This window comes from Caenorhabditis briggsae (genome assembly GCF_000004555.2).
Source record: "Caenorhabditis briggsae complete genome, chrIII, whole genome shotgun sequence".
Classification (NCBI taxonomy): domain Eukaryota; kingdom Metazoa; phylum Nematoda; class Chromadorea; order Rhabditida; family Rhabditidae; genus Caenorhabditis; species Caenorhabditis briggsae.
In genome coordinates this window covers 4,416,077-4,431,656 of record NC_013490.2, presented here as the reverse complement: position 1 = coordinate 4,431,656, position 15,580 = coordinate 4,416,077, and the positions used below count along the sequence as shown (strand labels likewise).

At 40.3% G+C, this 15,580-nt stretch overlaps 5 protein-coding genes across 5 annotated transcripts; 3 read left to right on the top strand and 2 right to left on the bottom strand.

Annotated features, from left to right (window-relative positions):
• Positions 1-1,707: 1,707 nt before the first annotated feature.
• CBG08970 lies at positions 1,708-4,144 on the top strand (the record flags this gene model as incomplete). Its single annotated transcript, XM_002641075.1, has 6 exons — positions 1,708-2,001; positions 2,617-2,787; positions 3,157-3,288; positions 3,341-3,416; positions 3,467-3,818; positions 3,880-4,144. The coding sequence occupies 6 exons, from the start codon at positions 1,708-1,710 to the stop codon at positions 4,142-4,144; spliced, it is 1,290 nt and encodes a 429-aa protein (XP_002641121.1).
• Positions 4,145-4,325: 181 nt separating this feature from the next.
• On the bottom strand, positions 4,326-6,829 carry Cbr-gak-1 (the record flags this gene model as incomplete). The annotated part of the gene is given in 7 exon segments (XM_045243660.1): positions 4,326-4,400; positions 4,448-5,732; positions 5,788-5,947; positions 6,001-6,092; positions 6,138-6,339; positions 6,366-6,371; positions 6,388-6,829. The coding sequence occupies 7 exon segments, from the start codon at positions 6,827-6,829 to the stop codon at positions 4,326-4,328; spliced, it is 2,262 nt and encodes a 753-aa protein (XP_045093928.1).
• A 1,286-nt stretch (positions 6,830-8,115) lies between these two features.
• Cbr-madf-11 lies at positions 8,116-10,898 on the top strand (the record flags this gene model as incomplete). The annotated part of the gene is made up of 8 exons (XM_002641077.2): positions 8,116-8,182; positions 8,306-8,406; positions 8,456-8,714; positions 8,943-9,238; positions 9,542-9,748; positions 10,133-10,188; positions 10,242-10,692; positions 10,740-10,898. 8 exons carry the CDS (start codon positions 8,116-8,118, stop codon positions 10,896-10,898), a joined length of 1,596 nt encoding a protein of 531 aa, XP_002641123.2.
• Positions 10,899-11,127: 229 nt separating this feature from the next.
• CBG08973 lies at positions 11,128-12,726 on the top strand (the record flags this gene model as incomplete). Its single annotated transcript, XM_002641078.2, has 3 exons — positions 11,128-11,332; positions 11,404-11,886; positions 11,936-12,726. 3 exons carry the CDS (start codon positions 11,128-11,130, stop codon positions 12,724-12,726), a joined length of 1,479 nt encoding a protein of 492 aa, XP_002641124.2.
• Positions 12,727-12,977: 251 nt separating this feature from the next.
• Positions 12,978-15,123, bottom strand: Cbr-ced-6 (the record flags this gene model as incomplete). The annotated part of the gene is made up of 5 exons (XM_002641079.1): positions 12,978-13,279; positions 13,331-13,778; positions 13,827-14,126; positions 14,653-14,930; positions 14,979-15,123. The coding sequence occupies 5 exons, from the start codon at positions 15,121-15,123 to the stop codon at positions 12,978-12,980; spliced, it is 1,473 nt and encodes a 490-aa protein (XP_002641125.1).
• Positions 15,124-15,580: the final 457 nt, after the last annotated feature.

Sequence of the window (15,580 nt, the reverse complement as noted above, 5' to 3'; positions counted from 1 at the left end):
GGTTCTTACATGTATGCGAAAAAAGTGCACTAAACAATAAAGTGGTGGGGGAAAAAAACGAAAAAAAGACCAATTTTTATCAGTTTGTTATCAACTTGGTTGTTTGAATGATACGATTTTATTTTCCACAAGCACCAGGAAATTATTGAAACCGAATATCAGAATGGAATTTTGTTATTTTTCTCCTATCAGCGATCGAATTTTGAATTTTGTGATTGTTATTAAATAGTTTGTGACTTGTACTGAATCGGTTGCAAATGAAAAAAGTAGAAGAAGAAAAGATGAAGGTCAATTTATATCAAAAACTGGTTAAAAGGGCGTATCATTGATAAAGAAACGTTGGTTAGTTTCTGATCTCATGCAAGAAGAAGAGTACTGTACATATTTATAAAGTTCAAGTTGTTCAATATACCGCCCACTGAGTGGTATAGCGAAACTAAACCCAATCAACGTTGAATTTCTCACGATGGACCAAAGAGGAAAAATATTGAAAATTTTACTTAAACCAAAAAATTTTTTCAGAATGTTCAAAGATGGGAGAGATAAAAAAGTTCTTCAAAAAGTTATGGTAGAGATGAAAAGAGAAATTTCGTTTCAAAAAAAACACCGAAAAATCTTCTATTGCCGCTTAAAAAAATGTTTTTTTTTGACTTTCAGAAACTTGCTCCAGACGCTCCGTTGAGATTTCTATTTTTTTCAGATTGAGTAGGGAAACTTTTTCATAGAAATTGTGGTATTTTGTCCGATCAATTATCGTCTAGTTGACAACCTTTCGATGTTTTTCGAAGGAAGCGAGCAAATTGAGCTCGAAGTGCATGTATAGAGTGTGCTTCTATTAAAGCATTTACGGTACGATACATTTTGAGTTACCGTATACGTTCAGTGACTCAAGATTTTTTTTTAGAATAAATATCGTAAAACCTGTAACAGAAGGGCGCCTGACTTTTAACTTCGAGCTTGTATATCTCATTTCCTATCAAAGATACATATAAACACCTTGTCAATTCATAAAGTTTTTAGTATTATGACAAACAGTTCATCAGTTGACTTTTTTTTCATATCTTTCACATCAACCGAGATAAATTGGCTCAAAGGTTTGAAGTTAGGGGGTCCTTCTATTACAGGTATTACTGTATTTGTTCAAATGAGGTATGCCGTTTGAAACCCGAAAAACTATCAAAATTAGCTTCAGTTCTCTGAAAAGTTTGAATAACGTTATCTTGAGTCACTGAAGGTATGGTAGCTGGTGATTTATCATTGAACAAAAATGACGTCTTCTGATGAGTGTATAGTGATGATAGTCAGAAGAATAGGAAAATCCAGTCTTCCAGAATATAAACTGAATAATAAATGATAGTTTTCTTCTTCTTCTCATTCTCAGCCTCTCCTTTCCACTCAAAAACCTTCCAGAAGATCATTAATTGAATGCAAACAAACGCCGTCCAACCGGTTGGGAAGATTCCGTAATGTCGGGTGATGTGGGTTTCAAAAAAAGGAAAAAAAGAGGACAAGGTCCTCCGAGGGCACATATATAGTCAGAGAGCACACTTTGATAATCAGTTATCAGCTATCTATATAGGCATAGTCAATCAGTGATAACGAACACTTTTTCCACACTTTCGGGTTTCGGTTTGCCATCATCAGCATGTTTTATTTCTTTCAGTTTTCTTATGTTTGACTTTTTTCCTTATTGATTTCTTTTCAGCCATGGCATTCTCATTCTTGGTGGCTTTTGGCCTGGGCGCAGTCGCTTATCTAGTTCTGCAATTCCTTTTCCGACCAGATCCATTGAAACTTCTAAACATTTATGGGCAGCCTGGAAAATGGTACTTCTTGAAGTTCCATCTGATGAGATTCATCATTGATCGCCGTCAAAAGAAAACGAAGAAGGGGGACTCTTCTGAATCCAAAAACAAAGAGAATTTGATGAATTCACAATGGGGAGGCGATGGAGGAGAGAGGGACATTGAGGAGATGGAGAAGAAACATGATATGAAACAGGTAAAAGATTCCAGAATATTTGGAAACATAAGTTCCGGGAGTCCCCTAGTGTTGTACCAGTTGATTGAACATCCCCTCTAATAAAAGCCCGTCCAAATCGTCGGCGTTGAGCTCAATTATCTCGATTCCTGTAGGAGATATCAAAAATGTGCCAATTAAGAAAATATTGGTGATGTTATGAAACATTTGATCAGTGGACAACTTTTCGATATCACTTGCAAGAATCGAGATAAATGAGCTCAAAGTTTTCTGTTTGGACAATTGAGCTAACGCCATGGCGCTTACAATAGAAAAGTTAATTTTTTTTTTCTGTTTTACATTTCCTGAAATTTTCAGAACCAGGTAGCTGATTTCAGATTTTTACAGATCAACGAAGTTATCAAATCTTTGCCATCAATACATTTTATCGCTATTTCGTAGTGTTACAACCTGATCATCATCTTGTAGTTATTCCCCATTTGAGCCCAGTTATCTCAATTTCTATGAAAGGAATCAAGAAGTTGTCAACTGACAAAATATTATTGATCTTATGATAAGTATTTTGTTAGTTGTTCACTTTGTGATATCTTCGATTAGTTTTTTGACCCCCATTACCAAAAAAATACTGTATTCCAGGAATGGTCAGCCGACGCCGTCTTCTTCGACGCCTCAAACCGTGACGGATGGTATTTCACACTTGGAACCGCCCAAAGACCAAACGACATCATCAACTTGTTTTTCATTCTTCGTATCCCAGGAGTCGGTACTTTTGTCAATGAGGAACTTCACACCGATACCAATGTCAAGGTATCTCAAAATTTTAACCTATGCGTTTGAGTTCAATTATCTCGGTTTCTATGAGAGATATCAAATAGTGGTCAACTGATAATACATTGATGATTTTATGAGTAACATTTTGTCATTTGACAACTTTTTTCAATGCTCTACAGGAAACGAGATATATAGATTCAAAGTTAAACGTTCGGCGCTTGCCGGCCGAGCTAAATGGTCGGCTGATCTCTTAACTTTGACCCGATCTATCTCGGTTCCTGCGATATATATCAAGAAGTAGTGGCATTCTGAGAAACATTTTATTAGTTGACAAGTTTTGGATATCTTTGACAGGAATTGAGATAAATTGGCTCAACGTAGGGGGCCCTTCTCTATAATTTTCAGAGCATCCGCTGTTCCGAAAAAGAATGGAAGACTGAAAGTGGATTCATCGTGTCCTGTATCGAACCAATGAAAAAGTGGAGAATTCGATTCAATGGAAAACTGGCCTCGTCTCCGGGAAAGCTGAATTTTGTGGTCAGGAAAAAATAATTGTTCAGAGAAAAAAGAAAAAAAATTGATTTTTCAGAAAAATGGAGCCGTAAAAATGAAGGATGATGTCAAGTTTTTCGATGCAAACTTTGACTTGACATGGACAAATTTCGGTATTTTCAAACTTCTTTAATACAATTTTTCTCAAGCAAGAGCTTTTCAGGAGCCCAATTTGATTTCGACAAGCAATGCTCGCCAACAGCGATCGCTCATTCGCTAGCTATCGAACCATGGAGCAGAGGACTATTCGACAAAATGAGAGCTTCTCATCAGACACATTACGAACAATTCGGAAAACTTGTTGGCGATGTAAAAATAGGAGATCATGAGACCAAAGGAGTCAGAATGACAAGTATGAGAGATCATACCATCGCTGGATTCCGTAGATGGTCGGATATTCGAAGATACATCATGATGATTTACCATTTGGAAGATGGAACATGCATTCACACATCGGTTATCTCAATGCCAGAAACTGTCTTCAGTCATCTAGAATTCGGATACATTGTTACACCGTAAGCCTTCCCAAGGAAGACTTCCTTCTATCCTTTGAACAATTTCACATTCTTTTTTTAGAAACGGCGAGACGAAACCAGTTGATCGCGTTCATTTCTCTCTTCCCAATCATGGAGAAGATCGTGACTTCCCAAATGACTTCCACTATTCTTTCGAAGTCGATGGCAAAACTCACTATGCAGATGTACATATCAAAGAGGCGGTCTCTTTCAAAATGGGGTTAGATCAAGCTTGTCAGGTCAATGAAGGAATGGCCGAGTACGTTGTGGATGGAAAGAAGGGATGGGGATTCGCAGAAGTCGAGTATCGCATTCAGCCTTACTAATTTAACTTTTCCTACTTTATTTTCCAGAGAATAATTGCTAAAAGCACACATGAAAAAGAATAAAAGCCAACTACATCATTTTAAAACAGTTTGTGTGGAGGGGTACAAAACAATAAAAAGAGAGAGCTACAATAATTGAGCAGGCGGTATACAGAAATATCTAAAAACAGAGAATGGGTTTTTATCCGCTGGCTTCTCCAGAGATCCTCGATATGAGAGATTGTACAAGTCCCTGAACCACTTGATCAATTGGGATCTGGAACGAAAATATAAGGTTTTGAAAAGCTCGTTTTTAAAGTTCACCTCTTTTTTACGAGATCTCAAAGTCATCTCAGTTGATCTCGATGGAATTCCATCAGCTGGCTTCACTTTCTTCGGTCGTCCTCTTTTCCGTGGACCAGTAGTTGGAGCAGCAGCTTGATCCTTCTTGGTTTCCTTTTTGGGTGGAACATACGTTAGGGGGCCAGAAGACGTTGAAGCTGTTTCAGATGTAGTAGCAACATCTTTCTTCTTCAAAACTGGAATCACAGCCATTCTTGGGAGTGGATATGGGGCGTGAGCTGTACGCAGAATTCTTGGATTCTGAATGGATGTCCAACGGAGTACTCCTTTCTTCAGCGGTGGTACTGTAATATCTGTAGGAGAAGTAGAAGTTTCCTGTGAAGTGGATTGCAAGCTTGTGGATGGTAGATAGTTGGTGAGAGGATGATGTCTTTTCTCCTCTTCCTCGTCCACTTTCTGCGCCGGAGGTCGACCGATTCGAGGCAACAGAGGAGGACCATGAGCATTTGTTGTTCCTTTATTAGCTGAATTCTGGGACTTCGCAGAATAATAATGGGTCAGCACATGAGGAGTCCTCATTGTTTGTCCGAAAAACTTTTCGTTCTCAAAGGCAGATTTCAAGGAGGCTAGTTCGTTTTTCTGAAAGGAAAAACAATTTCGATAAGATTTTTGCTTCAATTTTTCGCTCACCGAAACTCCAATCCGATCAGCACACCTCGGTACAATCGACAAATTGGCGATTTCAATGCAACGACGAACAGTCGCACTACAGAATCCTGTCATTTGAGCTGTCACCTCATCTGGCTTTTGCCATACCGTTCCTGTTGCTCGATCCCCGAGCTTTTTCGAATACTCTCGATTCCATACGGCTGTTCTCGCAATCATGACACGTGTTTGATCGCACAAGTGTGCTCGAACGGATATCACAGTTGAATCATCGACAAATTTAAATGACGACATGTCAACTGGACTTCTGTCTCGACACCGAACACATCTTCCACGAGCGTCTTTGTGAAATGCTCCTGGTTTCTGTAATAAAGACTCCATAAGACTTTGAAAAACGAAAAGAAATCTTACATTCACATTCGAATACAGAGTCATCGGAGCCTTGTCAGTATACGCTGGAATTTGAACGCTTCTTGGAGCACAAGTGAAGTTTTTGGTTGTCGATTTGGAACTGTCGACCTTCTTTATAACTGCATTTCGAGTCATTCCCAGCGCAACCTTTTTTTGTTCCATTATGGATTTCGAAAGTGGAAGAACAGGTCCTGGCTTGTTCGACTTTAGAGACTGCGGTGCATCGAGGCTGAAATATTTTGAAACTGCTTTCTCATTTCGATAAAAATTCAGAAAAAAAAAACCTTGATCGCAGCTCAACACTGTCCTCATCAATCTTCTTTGGCAAATCTCGATTTTGATTCTCTGTGGTTTGTGGTTCGAGTCGTGGAGGTGGTGTAAAATTGTTGGCATAACGCAAGCTCGACGGATCGTCGTCCTCCGAATCATAGCCTCGACGATTGTCTGGTAGGAGGAATAATTATTTTAGGTCAACGACAATGTCAACTTTCTCTTACCTCGCTTAGATTTGAGTCCAAATCTAGATCCGAGCGAACTCTGTGGCGGTAGATCTGGTGGGTTTGCTGAATCACTGACGTCTAGTAACAATCTGAAACAACACAATGAATTTTTAGTCTCACAAATTCAACCTTACGTAGATTCTTCTTCATCAAGACCGACTACATCAACATCTGCATCGGAATCGGAAGACACTACGTCAGCTACGTCCTTTTTTGCTAATTTTGAAGTGGGAGAAACTGGAGAGCCAGAGACTCTCTTAGTAGCAGCAGACACATGATTGGAGGCATCGTAAGGTTTAGTTTTGGCTCGGTTCGCTTGGTGTATGACGTATACTTCTGAAACAAAGTGAATCGATGAGTGCTATAAGCTTCAAAAAAACTTACTTCGCTTTAGTGGGACTGGAGCAGAAACCACTTTGCTGAGCACAGGCGGAGGCGGTGGAGGTGTAGTGGGAGGTGGTGGACGAATGGATTCTCCAAATGACGCCCATCCGAGATGAGCCGTTGGTTCGTAGCCATCGGGTGAAGAAAATGGTTCATCGTCATCATCCACTATGAGAAGGTCGTCAACTTTGAAAGTTTTCCGAGGACGAGATGATGAGTCAGAAGGAGATGTTGAAGGGGAAGAATGACTATTCGAATCGTTTTTATTGGGAGACATTTGCTCTTCATCTTTTTTGGTATCTCCTTCTGCGAGTTCGGATGCTGGGAACTTAAACGCCGCCTTCTCCTCGTCAGTCATGAAAGCGAATGACAATGGTGATATTGGTGGGGCAGAATCTGTTGTCTGAGAATGCTTTAGCAAATTTTTTGCTAAATCATTCATTCTGAAAAAAGTTAGCTCAGTGAAATCCTGATAAAACAACAAAGAGTGAGAAGAAAAGTTTTAAAAATTGTAAAAAATTTTATTTTGTTGTTTTAGTAATTTTGGGCGGGGATGACATTGAAAATAAATAAATAAATAAAATCGGAAACAAAAAAAGTGAAATTATAAAAATTTAATAGATTACTGTAGTAATTGGTCTCGAAACGATGGAATTCTTTGTTCACTCTGCGTATTGTGCAGACTGACTGCTTACCGTAACCTCTGAAAAAAATCGATTTGGTTGAAAAAAAAATAATTTAATGTGCATTTTAATGAAAAAAAAAACAGGTTTTTGGATCAAAAACCTATCAAAAATAGAGAAAAATCCTCTTTTAGAGTGGGAACCGAGAATTTCAGTTTTGGAAGAATAGTGTTCAAATTTCACTAATCTGGGAATATTTTCCAGGCAATCGAACCCTTTTTGATGTTTTTTTTACATCGACATTATTAATAATTCATGAATATACATTCATTTTGAGCAAACATGCGAACTATTAGACTTTTTAAAAACTTTTTTGACTGTTTTGCTTCTATTTTGCAAGGCTCCGAAGTTCCGAGTGTGCTTCTGAATATTACAGAATTTACAGTATTTCTCTGTCAACTAATGTAAAAAATCTCTGGAAAATGGATTTTCGATTTAAAAATATTGTTTTCTTTCATTGTAAAATGTTGGTTTTCCTGTCGAATCCTTCCCTCCTCTATGTTGTTTTTTTTTTCCGAAGTTTCCCATGGATGTCAGGACATCATACAAAACGTCACAGAATTCCCATTCACGACACATCTTCTTTGAGAGACGCAGAATAGGCAGGCAGTCAACATAAGTGGGCGGCCTAGTGTCCCGACCCAGCCACCAGCCACTACCCATGTCTCGTCCTCGCTCTAACGACCTTTTTCTTTTGTTTCGCTCCGTTTTCTTTCGAATATCGACCGCTTCGCATGCCTGTTCCGTTGCGGTTTCTGAAGCGTTTCGGTTGCGTCGCGGTTCCCGGCTCCGCCCCTCTTTCGAGTCTCGGTCTGTGTGTCTATCACCTGACCAACGATCGCGATCGCACTGTACTTGCTTAACTACAAGTTTAGACTTTTAGTATAGTCATTACTGTTGATCAGAAAATGGTATGTAGTTGGGGACGCAGCAACTGGAATGCTCCAAGAAATCGCAACAATCGGAACATAGGATCACACTGAATTTTTCTAGGATTAGGAGATTAGTTGGAATTCATTTCAGAACTCTGTGACTACAAATTCAGATGACCGACAGGAGGAGGCACGTCTCCGAAAGTCTTCAAATCGCTGGAATCAAAAATAGCATGACCAGTAAGCACATGTTAACCTAGATTGATAAAAGTTACCTTAAGCATAGAAAGTCGATAAATTAGCCTGGAAAAATGTTTTGTCACAAATCTAGTGAGACTATAGTCCAGTCATGTGCTATTCCAGGTGTTGCTTCGAATTCTCAAAATGCCCAACGACCCAATACAGGACTTCAACAGCCGTTTGTCCGTGAAGAAGCACCTGGAAAAACAACCCAATACACACTTGTAAGCTAGCTCTATTGACTAGAATACTGTCAACACTGTGAAGTTTCAGCTCCAGCTAATTAATATGGTTCGAGAAAATCCGATCCTCTATGATGAGGAAATGCAAGCTTCTATACCAGATTCGCAGTTGAAAGTTCAGAAAAGAGAAATATGGGATCGGATACGAAACGATATCGTGTGGCAGGATGTTTCCCTTGTTCAAGAAGTTTGGTGTGATCTACTAGATCAGTATTCCAGAAAATCTATTGATATGTCCGATAGCTTGATTGATGCAATGCGATGGACAGACTCAATTATCAAAAAGAAAGGTTAGTTTTCAAATCAAATAAGTTTTTACATCATTATAGTACAAAAAAGTTGGAACTCTGGAAGAGAAACGCCGATGATCGTGCCCGAAGGTACTAGAACGAAAACTACAGTAACCTAAAAACTATTTTGGTTGCTGTAGTTTTCGCTGTGGGACCTTCGGCTACGGCCACCGGCGTTACTCATCCACAGCCAGAATAATAAAACCAATTTACAACTTTTTATTTCAGGAGAATCACGTCCCCCTTCTCAGATGAATCCGTTATCATCCGGGCTCGAAAAAGACTTTTATAACGATGTCCCACTCGCTGACGATGTTCTCGAGCCTGGACCGTCCCCCACGATGAAGTATGATTATGTTGTTATCCAACCACCATCAATAGGACATGTCCGGACAAGCGTACACCAACCAGTTCAGCCATCCCAAAACAACACTCAGTATCCCCAGAAACGGAGGTCACCGTCCCCACGGGAAACTGAAGCAATTGTGCGATCGTATCCTCTTGATTCTCCGAAAAGAATCAATGTAAGTTATCAATGAGGCAAAGTTACCCTCGGTGGCGGGCGATTGGCGGCCGCCTCTCGCACACTCACATATACTCCCTCTCGTTGCACTCACCGGTGATGCACGCATGACCGACTGGCTATCAGCCGCGCTTGCGAAACTGACGTCGCAGGTTCGATCCCCGCTTCGTGATGCATTACACTTTGAAAATTACAATGTGTGCGCGACTCATGAAGCAATATCAATATCTGCAGTATCTGCTCATTCGCCGAGTCGTAGTTGATGAGCTCGTAGTCCGATAACATTTTTTTCTATTTTTTTCAGCATCGAATACCAAGCCAACAAGAGCATAAGTTGGCGACGCCAGTAAAAAAGGAGCCGAGTGCGATGATTTACAACAGACAATCTTTAGTGGTTGAAGGCGATCCGACGGCCTATGGGAACACGAATACAAAAATGTACAAAGTGATTAGGAACTCAACACATCAAGCGACTGTTCATGTGACACCCAATCGAAGAATACATCAAATTGTAAGTTGAAGTCTTTGAAGAAAGGCAATTGAGCTAAAAACTGCAAGGAAGACAATTTTATTCGCCTTTTGAAGCGGTTTTTTAAAGACTTGCAAACAATTTTTGATTTTTTTCCTTTTTTTTCATGAAAATCTTCAATAAAATCTACGTTTTTGCTGAATACAAAAGTTTTAAAGCAACAGAACAGCTTTATAATCGAAGGTCTCATAGCGAAAACCGTAACCGAGAAATATTTATTAACTTTGTCGATTTTTTTTCTCGCTTTTAACTGCTTTTCGGCGACCGATTTTCAATAGAAGACGATTTTCCCAAGTCCGCAAAAAAAACTTTATCAAAAATCAAACTCATTTTTTCCCTTACCTTCAAAATAAATTGCGTTTTCAGCCACACGAATCGAGCAATATTGGATACGAGACCATGCCAGACCAAATCATTGAGCCGTAAGTTTTATAATTTTACCTCTAAATATATGTGTTTATGTCAAATTTTACAGACCAACTCATTCCGAACCTCCGAGAAAAAAAATTATGATAGACGCTCGACAACGGAGCAACACAGTAGCCGGACCAAGCTCGTCCCGAATGCCAGCTACTCATTCTGGCCCAATTCAAAATGTGAAAATGATTAACAGTAGTGGTCCGCTTGTTGAGGAAGACATCATTATGGGGGAAAGTCGAGAAATTAAAATAGGTCCTTCCGGTCTCATAATGACGTCGCAACACACTTCTAGTGCTGGAGATCTTGAAATGGATCCTTCTTCGTCGGACGATCAGATGCATCATTATCATCATCAAGATATAGAAGATGGAGGAGTCGTTGACGATATTGAACAGCAAATTGTTGTTACTAGTGGACCGAACAACGAGATTTCAATGCAGTATAACGAAGATGTCGCCTTTCAGCAGCATATAAACAGCATATTGAACAGGCTGAGCGATGAAGATGTAGGTTTTTCAATTCTTCTATATTCAAATGAAGAAAATCGTTTCAGAAGACCCTAATGAAGTTCAACATGCAAAAAATTATTCTCGATGCAAAGTTCGGACCAGGAACCGCGAGGAACATACTGAAAGAGGACGATTTATTGGAAATTGTAGAGTCTCAAGTGGAAATCGATGTGGATCCTGTGTCGAATGAAGATCAGATTTAGTCATTTTTTCCGGAAAATTGTATTAAAATATTTTTCTTGATTTTTTATTTTATTTTTCTTTTCAGCTGTACTTTTTCTTTTTTATTCTTGAATTCTGTAAATCCTTATTACTTAAAGGTAACATCTTGTTCTCAGATTATCACAGGTTTCCTTGATTCCAAAGTCTAATATCTGAATTTTCGCTACGGTGCTTTTTGTGTCAGTGTCTGAATTTCAGATAAAAGGGTCAATGCCACGAGAGGAAAGTACAAAAGATGCGGAAAAAGAGAAAGTGATGCGGTCACGACGGGGCACAGTCGAAACTGAGCTCAGTGCTCTGAATGCTCTACAAAGCTCGCTGGATGTGGACGATGCTCCGTATCGAGCTCGTCTTTATCAGTTGTTCGGCCATATTGAAAAGGAATTCGATACGTTGTATGCGGAAAATTGCGCCCGTTAGTTTTCTCTTCCAATCAAAATATTCAATAAATAGTTTTTTTGCTTCCAATCTTCCAATCATATCAAGTTTCAGTACGTGCTCGAATCGTCCAACTGACACAAACCGAGGGTGAGGCGGCGGCGAATGTGGTGACACAAGAAGTATTCGGTGTGCAAGAGTCAGGTGCCAAATCAAGTCGAAAAGCCATCCAGATGGGGCAGAAGCTCCGGACAGCGCTTCGAGGTCCTCCAGTCTTCCGTGACGGCTCCAAATTCCGTCTTAGTCGATATCTCGAAGGACACAAGGATGGTGTTTGGCACGTGGCCGCGGATTCAGCAAGAAATATTTGTGCCAGTGCCAGTGCTGATCAAACCGCACGAGTATGGTCTTTAGAAAGTGGAGCTTGTCTAGCTACGTATTTGGGTCATACTGGAAGTGTCAATTGTGTAGCTATCTCCTCAACCTGCGCAGTTAACAATTCAGAAGGATCTGGAACAGCTGCAGGTCTTCTACTAGCAACCGCCAGTGGTGACGAGTCAACTCATATTTGGAAAGTTCCCAGCAACAATGGTAAGTTTTAAAGGATCAACTTTTCTCCCTTTAAAAACATTTAATTCAGCACCACTCGAGCAGAACAGCTCGGAGGAGGAAGAAGAGAATCATGGTGGAAATCGAGACCCAAACAATATTCTGGGTTTGGAGCACAACAAGAGAAATAACGAGACTAACGAAAAATCTGATGGACACCGAATCCGTGTGCCTGTCATTCGACTTACCGGTCATCGAGCGCCGGTTATTTGCTGTGAATGGCTTGCTGGTGGACAACAGATGGTCACTGCGTCCTGGGATCGCACTGCGAACATTTGGGATGTGGAGAAAGGAGAAGTGGTTAATATTTTGAGTGGTCATGAAAGTGAGCTGAACCACTGTAGCACTCATCCCAACCACAAGCTCGTGCTCACTTCTTCCAAAGACTCGACATTCCGTCTCTGGGACTTCAGAGAATCCATTCAGTCCGTTGCGGTATTTCAAGGACACCAAGACTCGGTTACCTCTGTTAGCTTCAACACCGACTATCGAATAGTTTCATCTAGTGACGACGCCACTGTCAAAATATGGGATCTCCGCAATATGCGTACACCTCTTGCCACAATCCGTCTATCATCTCCAGCCAATCGTGTTGCTGTTAGCAAAACACACGCCGTGGTTGCTATCCCACAGGACAATCGCCATGTCAGAATCTACGATCTCAATGGAAATCGGCTTCCGAGAATGCCGAATCGTCGATGCCACGAACGAATGGTGACGTGTTGTGCTTGGCTTGATGAGCATCCTACGAACAATCTGCTCACATCTGGTTTCGATCGAATGGTGGCCGCTTGGAAAGTCAACACGACAACGTCTTCATAAACTTGTATTTATTTATCCCCCGATGCTTTTCTTAATAGTTTCTGACACATTCCACTTTATTCACATGTAAAATTTTAGCATACAGAGAGTGAGTTTTTTTTTCAGAATTGTAAAAGCTTGTAAAATATTAAAAGTACAGAGAGTTAGACAACTAGATTCGACGGCAAGTCAGCCGGTACCATAATACAAGAATGCATGAAAACACCGTACAAGAAAAAGAAACACTGAGAATTTAAAATTGAAAGAGAATACTATTCTTTCAGATTCATCACTTTTGGGTTCAAACGATCGGATGGTGTCCCATAAGCGTTTTCTGCTTCGATTCCATCAAGATCGCCAGTTTGAAGCTGTCCAAACTCGAAAGTTCCATTTTTCATAGCATCCAGCCTCCTATCAATATCATGGATCATCGCGTCATACTCAGCTGGTGTCTTCTTCGATTCTCCACCTGGAAGTCTTGAAATCGCTTCAGAAGCCAAAAGAGCGGCTGTTGCAGATGGGGGAGTTGTCTTTCCATTCGTAAGACTTGGCAGGAAATCTGCACCGAATGGATCTGCAATTCAGAGATTTCAAATTTGCTCTATCAATCAATAATAAATCTTACTGTATTCTTCCTCTGCAACACTCTTCTTTTCTCCAGCTCTTGGATCAAACGAATCATCGAACACATTGCTTGGCGTCTTCTTCACTTCTCCAAGATCTAATCCTTCCAACTGTCCAGCTGTAGAATTCTTCGGTGACACAAAATTTCGGCGTGGCGCCACTGGAGGAGGTGGAGCTATCGCAGTGGGAGGCGTCATTGAGGCAGGAGGACGTGGTGGAGGCATGGAGGGTGCTGGTCCCGATGGTGACGTGGATGCAGGACTTGTAGAAGATGATGTTCCATTGGAAGATGTAGAAATTGGTGGGAGTCTTGGTGCCATTTCAGTTGGAACCCCTTCATCGTGACGTGGCATAGAATAGATATTTGAGGCAACACTCGGTGGAGGCCCTTGAGGCATCGGGGATAACGGTAGAGCCGGAGGAGCAGCTGACGGATGGGGAGGGATGCTCTGGAAATAATTTTAATTGCAAATACAGTTTTTTAAAAAGAATCTTACATAGTCATTCGGGAGAGCTCTACCATTTGCAGCTGATCTGCTATTATTCTGCACTTCTTGGAGGAGAGTTGCTAATTTCTGATTCTCACATTCTAGCTCTGCGATTCGTTTTTGCAACAAGTACGTGTTCTTCTCATTTTCCAGAGATGCACGATTCTTGTCGAGGAATCGTTTGTAGGCCAAATCGAAAGCCTCTCCGATGGTGCAGGTGATAGCTTCGGCCAGTTTTTCAGAAGTGAACGCGTAGCAGAAGTGCTTCCCATCGTCCCCACGAGCGATGAATGAAAACATTCGTTTGTCCTGAAAGAAATGTAATTGTGTAATTTATATAATAGTTCGAATTTTGAACCGAAACCTTGTTATATATAATTTGGTCAATAAGATATACGAAAGCGTATTTTTTATTTGATTTTCGGTCATTTTGAATAGTTCAAGGTGTCTAGAGCTTGGCTGTCAAGTTTTCAATCACTTTGAAAATTTTGAAGGATGTAAAACCGACCTAGATTGAAAACTTTCATTCACAGAATTTTTCAAAAATCTCTAATTCTCCGGCTATTTGCCAATTTCTAAAAGACACCTTTTTTTCGCTTTTTTCAGTACAAAAACTGGCCAAAAAGGGGTGTCTTTCAGAAATCGAAATTAAAAGGAATTTACAAGAAATTCTGCGAATTCAAAGTTTTCAACCTAGATCTGTTTTATATTCTCCCAAATTTTCAAAGTTATTGGAAACTTGACAGCCGAGCTCCAGACTTTTGAAAATGCTCAAAATCAACTGTCAATATTTTTATAACTCATTGCCCAGTACTGTAAGTGCCAAAAAGCTTACATCCTTATCATCTGCACAAAATGATATTCTTGGCAATTGGAATTGATACATCATCGTTTTCGTTTTCGCATCATCCACTCTCACATAATCAATGGATATTTTGATTTCCACTTTTTGAAGTTTCGCCGTCTCTCTTGTCTGTTCAGATCTCTTCAGATCCCGCTGAAACCGTATCGCATGAATCGCCTCCCTCGCGACAGCTGTTCCATTCTCTTTTGCTGTTTCAACGCATCCAAGAAATCGGGCACCATATTCAACATGACCGTTTATCAAGAAATCTAAAATAGAAACAATTTATTTTCTACAAAAACAATGATCCTAAATACCTGGAGGATGGATCCATGTTCTTCCAGTCCCTCCTCGATATTTCGCATTGTTTCCGCTGGTTGATTGCGCAGAAGAGCTTTCTCCACTTCCACTAACAATTCCGGACACCGACCGCTTGAATGTTTTATAAATGTCTTTGGCCATCTGGAACAAAACTTTCAAAAAAAAATGGGGAAAAGGAAAATTCGAAGATGAGCAAACTGTGTAAACATAAGAGAAAAGATCGAAAAGAAAATAGAGAGAAACCAGGGAGGCGGGTCTCAACGAATTGATAAAAAAGCGATGAGTCATCACCGAAAAGTCTCTGCGAGAGGATGGATTGATTGAGGACCGGAAGGTCCAATGAGTCAGTTTATTGAGTCCGACGCCCCATTATTAGAATAAACAATTCGAGGCTCTATACTAATGAAGTTGTATTCTGTGTCGGCGGTCCGAACGCAAACACAAATAAACCCTTTTTCTTTCGAGTAAGTATGAATGTAGGACAGAAAAAGAAAGAAGTAAGTGAGTAAATTGGGTTAAGAGACGCAGACAACCAAACGACCGGTAGAAAAATTCCTGAAACAGGATTTTCTCTTGAGAATTCGGAAGAAAAGAATTT